General features: G+C 56.7%; 1 protein-coding gene across 5 annotated transcripts; it reads right to left on the minus strand.

Moving 5' to 3' along the window:
• Positions 1-142: 142 nt before the first annotated feature.
• On the minus strand, positions 143-12,795 carry SLC16A5 (solute carrier family 16 member 5). 5 transcript variants are annotated; one of them, XM_014552160.2, is made up of 6 exons: positions 11,953-12,322; positions 11,373-11,551; positions 8,320-8,584; positions 5,770-5,913; positions 2,790-3,617; positions 143-1,571 (listed from the first exon to the last, which is right to left on the minus strand). In XM_014552160.2, the coding sequence occupies exons 3-6, from the start codon at positions 8,516-8,518 to the stop codon at positions 1,324-1,326; spliced, it is 1,419 nt and encodes a 472-aa protein (XP_014407646.1). In that variant the 5' UTR covers positions 8,519-8,584; positions 11,373-11,551; positions 11,953-12,322; the 3' UTR covers positions 143-1,323. The 5 variants fall into 5 exon arrangements, with proteins under 5 accessions (XP_014407646.1, XP_032312744.1, XP_032312745.1 ...); XM_032456853.1 differs by lacking the exons at positions 8,320-8,584; positions 11,953-12,322 and adding an exon at positions 12,636-12,793; XM_032456854.1 differs by lacking the exon at positions 8,320-8,584 and having other exon boundaries at positions 11,953-12,321.
• Between the last annotated feature and the right edge of the window lie 921 nt (positions 12,796-13,716).

A 13,716-nucleotide genomic window follows, 5' to 3' on the forward strand; every position in this document is an offset into this window, starting at 1 on the left:
CTGGAGTCCAGTCATGAAAATATAATCAATTCTCCTGATAAAGTTTTCTTGTTGAAGCCTGGTTGAGCTTGAATCAACAAACAAGGTCCTGGGACGGGACAGCCCTGAAGGGGAGCGGGAGGAAACTTACTCCAGACCTCTGTTTTCTAGCTTCATTAGTTCAGAGTTTATAGTATGCTGCAGAAAATGTTTTTGTGTGGAGTTCAAACAAACTCTGTTTGCCTGTCCCCTTGGTTGGTACCCAGCTGGGACAAGCCTGGGCTGATGACAGCCAGCCCTCATGGGATGACCTCAGGGAAGGGACCAGCGAAAAGAGTGTGTGTGGTGGGGAGCTCTGACTCCCAGGCCAGACGCACGGGCCAACAGGGAGCAGCAATGGCTTGGCAGCTGGCCCAGCCAGCTACTTACCTCAAGGTTGACACCTTGGACACAGTAGGGAGAAACGGATGCCAGGAGAGGGGAGTGGAAGGGCTTCTGTGGCAAAAGCAGCTCCATTTTCACAGAGGTCCTCGGGCCCTGCCCAGCAGTCTTCCATCCCCTGGTCAGATGTCTGGCATCCTCCCACCCCAGCACCAATCTTCCCAAGGAGGGAGGAGATGCTGGAGCAGGCCTGCTAAGTGTGCAGGGGCCCCTCAGACTTCACTGATTCTGGGACCCAAGCCAGGGGCTCCCCTCCAGTTCTCTGCACAGACACCAGGACGGGTACTCCACCCGACATTTAATCTGTCCCGGGCCTGCCTCCAGGCTAACCCCTCAGCCTGGCCCTCTACCACCACAGGCCACGACTCATTCTCTCACAAGGCCCTTCTTCCCCAGGTTCCAGTCAGCAGGAGGCTAGGCAAGGGAAGAAGCGGGTCAGGAGGGACTCAGAGGAGGGTTGAGCTCTTTGGAACTGTCTGGAGGGTGGGGAAGGACAAAGAGATAACATGGGGGGCACCCAGGCCAGACCTGAGGGTCCAGTGTGTTGACTGTAGCAGCAGCGGTAGCAGCCAGCCGAGCCAAGCCGGCCATGACAGACCCGAGATGGTCTGAGACCCACCTTCCAGGGCCCCAGGTACCATGGTACCCAAGGAAAAAAAGTCAGGAGGACCCGCTCCTGGATTCTGCTAGTTGGAAGGAACCCTGAGTCTTTTGAAGCCAGCCCCTAAGGTCCCAGCTCCCAGCTGAGTCCCAATGGGCAGAGCAGAGCCTCAGGTTCAGGCTTCCTGGGCAGCCCTTCACCCCGGCCCCTGGCGAAGCAGCCAGATCCCATTCCTGGACGGAGGCAGTCGTCACTGACTTCAGGGCTCAGATGCTGCTCACACTTGTGAGTGACCCCGGGGATCAGACACTGGTCACGTACATGATCTCCGTGTGCAGCCGCTTCTCGGAACTGTCTGTGTCTTCCACAGTGAGGGTCCCCTCTGGGGCAGCCTCCGTGACGGCTCCTTCTGCCTGCACCTGCCGGCTCTGCCTCTCCTTCTTCCTCAGGGCGCAGAAACTGCCACTCATGAAGAGGGCGGCTGAGACAAGGAAGAAGCTTGACATATAGAAAACGTAGCTGAAATTGTTGGTGGTGTCCAGGAGGAGTCCTGAGGGACAGAGAGAAAAGAGAAAATTAGGCCACTGCCCAGGCTACTGGGCCTCCCCTGACTCTCTGATCCCTGCTAACTTGCATGCTCAGCAAGAGCAGGGGTTTTATTTTTGTCTCTGCTGCATCCCCAGTACTAGGAACTGTGGCTGGCACCTAGTAGGCACTCAATAGGTATTTGTTGAATGAAAGGAAACACTAAACCAGCCCTGGTACTGGGCAGGAAGAGTCTTTGGGTCAGAGGGCATTAAAGGGCATGTTTCCTCTACCCTTGGTGGCAGGAAGCCAAGGACTCAAGGGGCAGTGGAGTCTGGGATATCTGCTCAGCCACGCCCTGGGCCCGTGATACCTCCTCCTGTATAGTTCTACCCCCTTGCTGGCTTGGAGAACTCCCTTGGAAACTGGGATTTCCAATGCCACACTCAGGAAGGTCTTAATGTAATAACTGTGTTGTCTGTCGACTGCCCTCCACCCCCACGGGCTTCACAAACCTTCCCCTTTACTCTGAATGTTACACACTCAGTGGCCCAACAAGTCCACTCGTGTGGGTCTCTGCTTCCATATCTGTTCATTTCCCTCTGGGCACAAATCACCATTATGATCACTAAGGTGCCTCTTTGCTTTAATCTCTTCAATCAAAAGGTAAGCCCTGAGGGGTGGGGACTAGTTCTCGATTCAGCCACACCCTCCCAGTGACTGGCACAGGTGTATGAATGGTTATGGCAGGTGTCCTTATCTGCATTTTGCAGATGACATGGCTCAGAGAAGGAAAATGACTTGCCCAGGTCCCACAGGCAGGAAGTGGGTGAACCAGGACGTTAATAACAGCAAACACATTCATAGCTTACCATGTGCCAGGCTCTCTACTGAGCTCTTTAATATGACTTGTGATCATCACAACAATCCTATGAGGTAGATTCCATTATCATCCCCACTTTACTGATAAGACAACACAGAGGTATGGAGAGGGAGACAAAGGTCTTGGGTAAGTCTGGTAGAAAAAGCCTTCTTTTTAACTGTTCGTACCCTGAGTGCCAGTTGGGGAAAAGGGTGAACTCAGTCCCCTGGGATGCTTGAGAAAATCCGATTCAAGTCTCTAACCCTGGAGATGCTGAATGGGGCCGAAATCTGTCCAGACTGCTCCTATTTGCACCGCCCCTCCCCACAAACCCTACCCACCCAGGCCACACCTGGCCGCCCTTTCTTCCCAGGGCCTCACCAGCCAGTGGAGGGGAGATGAGGATGGAGATGCTTTCCAGGATGGTGAAGAGGCCCAGGGCACTGGGGAACCGATCCATGGGGACAATGTCCATGAGGACCTGGAAGAGGAGGGCACCAATGCCACTCATGGACACGCTGTACACCAGGCAGTAGCCCACCAGCACCCGGAAGTCGGCCGACACTGTGCACACCAGGTTGGTGAGCCCGTTGAGCAGGGTTGCCAAGCTGAACAGGTACTTGCGGTGACTGGCAAAGTCCTGCCGGCCCGCCACCAGCCCAGCCATGGGCCGCAGAAAGATGTTGCTGAAGCCGATGATGGAGATGAGCAGGGCCGCCCTGTGCTCATCCACCCCATGCCGCGTGGCATAGGGCACCAGGAAGACATGCGGCAGTGGGAAACCCATGATCATCCACACGACTCCCAGCGTGTACACACGGTAGCCGGCGTTGTGAAGCAGGATGTCAAAGGCCAGGTGGCGCTGGATGGCCTGACCACAGGCTACCAGAAAGCCACGTGTGGGTCTCTTGGAAGGCGGAGGGAGGTCTTCTCTGATCTTGGGGGCCACACTGGTGGCCACGGGCCTCAGGATGGCCCCGGGCCTCAGGATGGCCCCGCAGACGCAGCCGTGGAGCAAAACCCCACCGAAGATGAGGAAGGTGCCCCTCCAGCCGAGGTCCTCCAGGAGGTAACGGGAGAGCAGTGGCCAGAGCATGATGCCCAGGGAGACGCCTGCTGAGGCCAGTGCATTGGCCAGCACCCGCCAGCGGGTGAAGTACAACCCCATCGCGGTGATGCTCGACTGAAAGCTGAAGCACATGCCCAGGCCTGTGGAAGGAGAGGCGAGACCAGCTCCAGGGTGCAGCCAGCACGGGGGTCCTGGGGTCATGTCCCAGGTCTGTCTTCCTTCCATTCTGGCCCAGACCCCAGGTCCCCAGGGATTTAAGATGGCATCAGCATGCTTCATCACCTCCCTAGAAGCATCTGTCCTCCTGAGGCTGCCAGGGGCACACCTGTTCCCTCGGCACAGCACTTGGGGATCCTCAAAAACCTAAATCAGGTTAAGTCTCTCCCCTGCCTAACACCTTCCAAAGATTTCCCATCACATCCAGGTAAAAAAGCCAAAGTATTTACTAAGCCCTGGAAGACTCTGCATAGTCTGGCCCCTGGCCACCTCCTGGGTGCCATCTCAGGCCACTCTCCCTGTCACTCACCACAATCAAGCCACATCAGTTTCTCTTCCTCTGGACACTAAGCTGCCTGCTACCTTGGCATTGCAGTCAGTTGCCGTTCCCTCTGCCTGGAATATGCTTCCTGCAGACTCTCCTTTCTCGACTCAACCCAGATGCCACCTCCACACCCACTCTGCACCTGCCCTGCACCCTGTCTGCTCAAAGGCACATCCCTCCAGCAATTCCCCTCTCCTGTAGTCCATTTTCTCCTCTTGACTAGATCATTCTCCTTCATTGTTATTTCTCCCATTAAAACAAAACAAAACTTTGTCTGGACCCCAGTCTCTTCTGGGTCCCAGCCCATTTCTCTGCTCCTCTTCCATCAAAATATCTTGGAAATACTGTTTATCTTCACTGTCTCCAGTTTCCCTCCTCCTGTTCCTTTTTGAACCTATTTCAATCAGACTCATCCTCACTGCTGTTCCTGAATTCCTCTTCTCCAGGCTGCCAACCTCCATGTTGTCAAAGCCAAAGACAGAGTCTGGTTCTCCTCGGTCTCATCCATCAGCAGCTTCACACAGTCCATCTCCCCCTCCTCCCAAGGAACCTTCCTCACTTCCTTTCTCAAACCCCACTCTCTTGGTTCTCCTCCTACTCTCTGTTCCTTCTTCCTGCCCAGGCCACTAAGCACTGGAGCGTCCTGGGCCTCAGGCCTCAGTCCTCTTCAGCCATTCTCCCTCGTTCCCTCAGTGACAGGACAGTACCTCATGTCATCTCAAGACTCGAATACCAGGCATCTCATGATTCTCCATCAGCCCGCTCCAGCTCAGGGCCTGTTCTCTGAACCCGACTGGATACGTCCAACCCCGAGCTTCCCATCCCCCTGCATGCCTGCTTCCCTCCTAGTTTCCCCATCGTAGTTAGCGGCTACCCCATTCTTCCAGTGACTCAGGGCAAAAAACCTCGATGTCACCCTTTTCAGCTCTAGGAAACTTGGGTGGTCCTGGTCTCTTCTCTGCTCCTCATGTGCGATCCCGAACCCAACCACATCTCATCCATCATACCACCCTAGATTAAGGAACAACCACCTCCCGCCTGGGTGATGACCACACCCCGACCTGTCCTCCAGCTCCTAGCCCAGACCCCCAGGTGTCTTCTCAACACGGCAGCCAGAGCAGTGCTTCACAAACGGCGGCAGCTGGATAACGCCACTCACCCCTCTGCCTGAACCCCTCAAATGGCTTCCCATCCCACTGCACAACCTTTTAGGAACTAAACCCCTATCCAGCCTCCCCCTGACCCTTCGGACCCGTTCATGCCCCTCCATCCTATCGGCCGCCTCGCTGCTCCTTGCGCACTTCCGCGCCTTTGCCTTTGCTGTTCCCACTGCCTGAATGCTCTTCCCCAGAGAGTCTGCTGGCAAACTCCCTCACCTCCATTAGCCTTCTGCCCAAATGTCACCTTCTCGGCAGGGCCTTCCCTGACCTCCCTGTTGAAAGTAGCAACCTCCCCCAACCCTGCTTTACCCGCTGCACTGGCTGTCCTGGTCATGCTACCTCCTGTTTAATCTCTGCCCACTCCCGCCCAGAGCCAGGACACTATCACATCAGCTGCCCGGTCTTCTCAGCCCCTTGTCATGATCAGAGATAATCCTTTTTTATATGCTCATTGTTCCTCGGCCTCATGTGACTGTAAGCAGCCCCTGGAGATTAGGATCTCTGCGTGCTGCCCTGTGCGCTTGTGCCTGGCCCTTTTCAGTCTTGCACCCAGGACTGACCCAGTAGTTCTTGAAATGGAATGATAGTCACCTGTGATGAATCCTGCCGTGAGGTAGAGCTGGCTAAGGGTGCGACAGAAGGAGCTGGCCACCATGCCTAGGCTGGCCAGCGCGCCCCCCAGCATCATCGTCGCTCTGCAGCCAAAGCGTCCCACCAGGATGCTGCACAGGGGTCCTGTGGGGAGGAGGAGCCAGCAGGTGGCAGTGGAAAGAGAGGGGTCCGAGGGAGGGGAAAGAGGGTTTGGGAGGGGGTTCCAGTAGGAACTAGCAGGTGGCTTAAAGGGCACAAATATTTAATTTGACCCTGACAAAGCTCCTCAGAGGTGCAGACTGAGGCCCTTCACTGCACTGACCTGAGGCCTCCTCCATCTGGATGAAGCATGATTGGCTTGTGACCTATTTGGGTGGGCGAGGGTCCCACGGCAGCTAAATCACAGTGAGCACCTCCAGGCCCTGCTCCCCGCTCCCCCTCCTCAAGAAGACTGGCCACAGCACTCCCTCTCCATTGCTCTGGCCTCTTGGGGTGCTCTGGAGAAAAGCAGGTGGGGTACATTCTCCCCTCCCCCATACCCTCCAGCCACCACCGAAGATTTGTACTCAGATGTCCTGCCCCTGGTGGAGAGGGGTCTGTTCTCCTCCACGGTCCCCATCCCCAAACCTAAGCTGCTTTCTCATCAGTCCAGACCCAGAGTAGAAGCCAGCCAGTCCCATCCAGCTGCCACACCACACCTCACAGGGCCCCCCTTGCCTAGAGCCCTGCCCCCAAGTACACATAATGAAGTTTCTCCAGAGTCACCCTCCCAGAGTGGAGCCAAAGGGACAGGGAAAATGTATGTGTGCACAAGGCATGAGTCTGCATGATTGGGTGGAAAGAGGATGTGTAGGTGTGAGCCAGTAAGAGTATGGGAGTAACAGAGGAAGCGAGGGGCCCATCCTTAGAGTTAATCAGGGAGAGGCAGCTGTAGAGGGAGAGGCAAGGCGTTGAAGTGGACCTGACCGCTGACCCCGCCTTCATACTTTGGCCTGACTTTGGAAAGGTGACATTGCGGAAAGCCCTGAGTCACTGAGTTGGGGACAGGGCACTGGGACGCAGGGTGCTACCTGCGCAGGGGCGCTGCTTCTGCCCTGAGATCACCCTACAACCTTGGCAAGGCCTTGCACTTTGTGCTTGGCTTGCTTTCCCCATCGCTAAAATGTGAGGGGGTGAGGGGTACTTAGGATCAAGGATATTTTCAAGTTTAAAATTTCTGCAATACTCTGAATGAGCATGGGCTAAAGGTATGTGTGTACATGAGACAGACAGACAGACCGGAGTCCCAGGCCGACTGAGATGCTGGCATGTCTGCTAGGTATGAGTCTAAAGCTGGCTGGGGAGTGGGGTCCACACTAGGTGCCTGGCTCCTAGCCCCTGGACCAGACCCCTCTCTGGCTGCAGGGAAGGAGCCCTCTGGGATTGCCATTTTTGCCCAAACTTGCAGGCAAAAAAACAAAACAAAACGGTTATGTGGTCTGGGCCAGGCCTAGTCTTGCATGTTGCCCTGAGCCTGGGCCCCAACCTGCAGGGGTCGTTCAGGGGTCGTTCCAGCGAGGGTGGCTTCTATCCCAGTCTGACTTCCCTAGCAATTTGAGGGAAGGACCTGGAATAATAAGCCAGCTGCTGGTGCCAGGTGGAGGGTGGGGCAGGAGGTAGCAGGGTTATGGCTCAGCTGAGACAAGCAAACACTATGCGTGGGGCGAGCCCTGCGGGCTATGAGATCTGGCTCCAGTTGACCAGGATCCCCCTTGAGGTCACTGCCTGCTGGGTCTCCCTGGAGAGCTCCCAGGAGTGGAGGGCAGACCCCTGAGCCCAAGGTTGTTATGGAGAACACTCTGGGCAGCCCCTGCCCCTCCCTTTTCCCAGGCTCAGGGTGAGGTGGTCACATTCCTGGAGAGTCAATCAGGAAATGAGGGAGGCCGCCTTCCATCCATCTCCCCACCCCGGCAACACCTCCTCTGATTCCTGATGAGAGACGGGATTCTTGCCCTGCCCTTATCTTGCACCCAGTGTCTTCCTTGAGCCCCCCATTCCTGTCCTGAAACCCTGGAGATGAGGGTGTCCCAAACACTAATTCAGAGCTGCTTACAGTGCCCTAGCTCTCAGACCCTGCCAGGATCTGCAACCCCATGTGGGAGGTGAGCAGGATGGGATGCTGAGTGTTACCCTCATATTGCAGAGGAAAACACTCAGGTGCAGAGAGATCACCCAGCTGGACCCCAAGCCACTCCTCCTCCAGTCTGTGCTGAGTGCTTGGCACTACCACCGTCGGGATCCATCCTCCCGCGGTACTCAAGAGGACCAGCTTTACATCTCAGGGGCCTCCCCACCCTGGGCCCCTCCCCAGTTCATCCCAGCCCAGCCCAGCGGGATTCCAGGCAGGGGGACTGGCCCTGCTGAAATCAGATGAAATCTTAGGAATTCACTGGACAAGGAGGAACCAGTGGCCTCAGAGAGAGAGACCCAGGAGGCCAGGGAGGTTGTGGCTTCCTCTCCCACCCCAGGCTCCTTCTCACCCCTCCCAGGGTCACTCCCCAGGTTGCTCACCCCCTGCATGGAGCATGGCTGTCTGGATGGAGGGGAACCAGGAGGTCTCGCTGTTGCTGGCCTGGAACTCATGCTGCAGTTCGGTGAAGAAGATGCCGATGCACGTGGGGAAGCCCAGGGTGAGGCCCTGGGCCACCAGGCAGGCCAGTAGCACCACCCAGGACCAGCAGCCCTCCGCACGCTCCAGGGCCTGCGGCATCCTTGGCTACAAATGCTGCTGCCACAGCCTCACCGCCACCGCCACTGCCACTGCTGCCTGGGCCACCTGAGGAAGGGACGGAATGGAGCTGCCAGCGCTCCCCTGGCCCACCTGCCACCTTCCCTGGGCGGCTGAAACCGTCCCTTCCTCTTGCCCCAGCACCAGGTATCACAGAGGGGCACCGCCCCCTGGGAGGTGGCCACATGCCCATGCATTGGCCTTGGCATCTCCTTTCACCTACTTTCCAGATCAAGTCTGGCAGGAGGGACAGGAGGGGCAGGCAGGTGAGTGGAATTCTTTCCAGTTGTTACATCACTTAGTGGTCAGCAGATGGGACTTCCTAGCCACCCCCCAACCACCACCGCACACAGCAAGAACTCAATAATTGCTTGTAGAATGGAGGAGACCTCTAGAGCCAGCATAGTCCCAATGCCCCTAGAAGCACACTCATACATTTTCAAATATTCATAACTAGGCTTCCTGCTCACAAAGATGGGCTTTCGCAATGTTACATTTAACAGCCAGCTTCACTGTCAGTGCTGTCGTGAAGGCCACGGTGAGTGAGCTGGTGCTGGTGCAGCCAAGGAGGGTACACAGAACACTAAACCAGGGCAGCACACCAGCAGCTTTCAAGGAGAAGGCACAGGTTTCATCCAAAGGCCCCCTGACATCACCCTACAGTGCTCCTTTCCCAAGGGGCTCACGGCCAAGAGGCAGGTTCCACAATCAGGCTGAATAATGATCTACCACCTGCAAGGGCTTCTCACACACATACAAACCACACACACACACACACACATAGTCACACATGAATGTATAGCAAGATACACACTCACACAGACAAGTGCAGACACATACACAGATGTGTTCTTGCAGACACACCCAGAACCACCCAGGCACATGTGCAGACACACACAGTCATACTTTGACACGTATGGACATACAGACACACACTTACACACTCAGACAAGCCCAGAGACATACAAACAAATGCACACAGACACATGCTACACAGACATACGGACACATACAAACACACAGGGTCACACACTGTGTAGACACACACACATTCTCATATTTTTGGCTCAGTCCTAACTCAGTTCCTCAACACCACCCAGGCCACACTCCCATCACAGAAGCTGCCTTAACCAGGCCTCGAAGCCCCAACCCCTTCCCAGATGCAGAGCCCTTCTCCAGTCCCCTCCGTCCTGTCCTGGCTCTCCCCAACTCGCTAGACCTCCAGGGCCCCAGACCTCACCCACACTGCAGGCTGCGGGCTGCTTTTGGTAGGCTGAAGGGCAGCCTGGGCCTTTGTGAAGCCAAAGGATCCCAGGAGCTCCAGTTCCCACAGCCTCCCTCCTTTTAGCCCCAGGTCCTGAAGATCCTTGGAAACTCAGGAAACTATCAGAAATATGAAACCCCTCTTCCTGCCAAGCCCAGCATCCCACACCTTCCCCCTAGGCCCAGAAGCTTTAACGAGGCACCTAAACTGGATCCACCCTAACTGCCTCCTTCACAGGCTCCAATGCCTTCTCTAGGCACAAGGCCTCCTCCCTCCCCAGAGGACCCCCTTCCCTCCCCTGAGCCCTGCCATGGTGAGTGGGCCATGCATCCTAGCCTCAGATTGTGTGTGCCTGCGCGCGTGTGTGTGAGACCTTGAGTCCTGTGTGTGGGCTGGGAGCACCTCCTGCCCTCAGGGCTCCTGCACGTGACACTGGCCCTAGAGAGCCCCCAGCCCAGATCCTCCTGGCCCAGCCCCAAGCTTGGGGCAAACCTCAGATATGGGCTCCTCCAGCAAACTGGCTCTCTCTCGCCCCTTCCAGGATTTCTGTTCCCTCAGCAAGTGGAAAGGCCACCGGTGCCACCTGATCCTCTCTGTGAATGTCTCCCCCTCCTGCTCTGTGGCTCCCCCCTCCCCCCACCCCTCAGTCTTCCTGGACCGGCCACTTTCCCCTCTTCCTCCCAGAAGGGCCGCCAGACTTCCTCCACTGCCCTCACTTCCTCTTGCTTGTCCCCTCTTGGCGCCCCACCCCTGGCACTCCCCAGCCCCAGAACCCTGCCAGTTTCTCTTCAGAACAGCAGGCTGTCACTGATCAGAGGTGGCAGAGAGGGGAGATAGGAGAGGAGACACATGGGGAGACCCCAGGCCCTGTCCCCAGCTCTCATCCCCTCCTTCACCCTTGTCCTGCCCCTCTTTGGAGAAGATTTAGTGCCCTACTCCTCTGAGCCTCTCCCTTCGTGAATTCTGCCCAGAATTCTGACCTTCGTTCCGCACCTACCTTCCCTCTGAACCTTTCAGTGGAGCTGACTCTTCATGGCTTGTCCTCCCTTCAGGCCACCAGGGACAATCAGAGCCCAGGAAACCCTAAGCACCTTTGTTCTCTTTGCTCCGGCCTCCCTCTGGGAGCTGCCCTGCAGACTTCGGCCTTCCACCAGGAGGCTGTCCCCTCCCATACACCCCCAACTCCCAGGTCACACACACAGCTTTTAGGTCCTGTTGATCCTCTGCCCAACCCCCAACCCCCCCAGCAAGCTGGTTCCTCCTTAGGAACTTGGCTGCTGAGATTCCAAAATCCTTAGCCAGAAAGAAGTCCGGTTGGTCTTTCAAGTTTCAGCCCCAGCAGCACTTCCAGAAAGCTACCCTGACGCCCACCTCAGGCTGGGCTAGGCCCCTTCCTGTATTTCTCTCCTTAATAGTAGTTTTCACACTACTTTGGAATGGATCCTTTCTGTGTTTATCACTGTCACCCCTGCTCCTCCTCCTCCCCTTCGAGACCACGAGAAGGGACCTGTTCACCGCCCCCCCCACCCCCCACCTCCAGTGGAGCACAAAGGTAATATTAACATTACCCACCTCTGCTCCCTGGGGGGTAGGCAAGCCCAGGACAAAGGGTGACCTGGCTTCCTGGCAGGCAGGTCCATTCCAGAAGACTCAAGCAGTGCAGAGAAGAGATGGGGGCTCTGGTTCCACCTTGGCCCCAGCAGAGAAGCGGTCTTCCCTTTGTACCGGGAACCATGAGTCACGATCGCTGCCTAGTGCATGGTTGGGGCAAGGAGGGAAATACGGCTGGAGACTTTTCACTCTGGCAAGGGACCTCTTGCCCAGACTGAGGCCACCTTCATGCCCAGGTGGCCTGAAGCTGGGTTTGTGGGCTGGGAAAAAGTTCAGACGACATCTCTTGTCCTTCTCCCGTCACACACAGACCCCGGTCTGTTTCTAGGGCTTCCCCTCTGATGACAGAGGCCTAGCTAAGCCCTCAGGATCAGTTCCTGGTCCCTCTGAGCTTGCAGATGCAGGCAAAAGGGTGAGCGGAAGTTCTCCTGCAGGGGTTTGAGGTTAGGGGGCTGGTGTGCAGAGTGGAGGGACAGCCTCCTCTCCCTCTGCTCCCTTTCCATGGTCCCAGTGAGAGGGAAGGAGGAACCAGCAGCCTCACCAGCAGTGAAAGAATGGAGAACCCCCTTCTCTCCCCAGGCTACACATCAGGAAAGATCCCGGGCCTGAAGCCCAGGACACAGGACAGGCAGCCGTAGGGTTCCCGCCAGGCAGAAGAGCAGCAAGAGCCAGCTTGAACTTGGGGCTGACAAGCCCTTCAACCCTCCACCTGGCAGGGGCCCTGGAAGGAAGGAGGCGTTCCAGAGGTGAGCCAGCTGGGGCAAGTCACCCTCCTTCCTCTCTGCCTCCAAACGTGTCCCAACAGTCCTGGAGGGGCCAGCTGACCACAGCCTGGAAGGCGGATGGGATAGGCAACAGGAACTTAATGACCTCTGTCACCCTGGCTCAGTCCCTGCCTTCCAGATCCAGTTTCCACCCGGTTTCCTACCCTCCCCAAGATGGATCTCCTCTGGGTGAGGCTTCTGGGACGTCCAGGCAGTGCCCCCGTGGAGATTTCAGGCCAGGCTTTGGGTAGTGCCTGTCCCCTCACCCCTCAGGCCACGGGGGTCCCCAGCCATCCCAGGCTGGGGAGGCCCAGGACCGGGACAGGAGGCTTTCTCTCCTCCAACAGTCGGGAAGGGGCCCCGGAGGCCCACGGCGGGGCGGGTCTGCGACAGCGCCGACAGGAAGCCCGGCGGGGGAGGACGCCTCGGGGAGTGTAGGGGGCCCAGGAAGGCCGCTCACCGGCTCGCTCGGCCAGGCGGCGGAGGGGCGGCTCCACTCCCGCGGAGCGCGGCTTCCAGCGGCCTGCCCCGCCTGCGCTGGAGGCGGCGGGACGCCGGGGCCGCGGCGAGGACCCGCAGAGACCGGTCGCAGGGCGCCAGTGGGCGGGACCACCTCCGCGCCGCCCGGGAGCCGGGCAAGGAGGCGTCGAGGCGAGGCGGGAGGGCGTGGCCAGGGCCCGCACCCCTTCACTTAACCTCTCGCGCTCCTCCGGCTTCCGACGCCGGCTAGGCGAGTGTATTTGCACGTGGTTAGCATGCAATTTGCATAGCCCACCTGCTCCCCTTCCAGCTTCTCGATTTTCGCCGCCCTGGGTTCTAGGACCCCAAGAGTGGAATGGGGACAGCGTGTGATTAAAAGACTCCACCTCCCAGCGGAATGGGATGGGAGGCCAGGGTGGAGATCCCTTCTTTGGGGTTTTAGCTGCCCAGGGGTCCTTCCAATGAAAACCTAGAGCTTTGAGGGCCACACCCAGGGGAGCCCAGCTGTGGGAGAGCGGAGAAGAGGGTGGACCCCTCAGCCCTGGGATCAGGTCAAAGAATGTCCACCACCTCTGCCATGTGCCCCTTGGAACCGCAGGCTTCTCCCCACACCTGGCCAGCCCTTAATATTCATTGTTTAAAATATATTCAACTACTACAATGTTACAATAATCAAGACAGTGTGGTACTGGCGTTAAGTGTAGACACGTACATCAGTGAAATCGAATTGGGAATAAACCCTTACATTTATGGTCAATTGATTTTCCAGAAGGGTGCTGAGACAATCAGGGTGGGAAGAACAGTCCTCTCAGTAAATAGAGCTGGAACAACTGGGCATCTGCATGTAAAAGAATGAGGTTGGACTTCTACCTCATATCATTTAGAAAAGAAAAAGGATCACAGATGTAAATTAAAAACAGAAACTATAAAGCTCTTAGAAGAAAATATAGGAGTAAATATTTATGATCTTGGATTAGGCAATAGATTCTTAGACAACAGATCAAAAGCACAGGTGACAAAGGAAAAAACACATAAACTGGATGTCATCAAAATTAAAAACT

The sequence above is a fragment of the Camelus ferus genome, chromosome 16 (genome assembly GCF_009834535.1).
Source record: "Camelus ferus isolate YT-003-E chromosome 16, BCGSAC_Cfer_1.0, whole genome shotgun sequence".
In the NCBI taxonomy this organism is placed as follows: Eukaryota; Metazoa; Chordata; class Mammalia; order Artiodactyla; family Camelidae; genus Camelus; species Camelus ferus.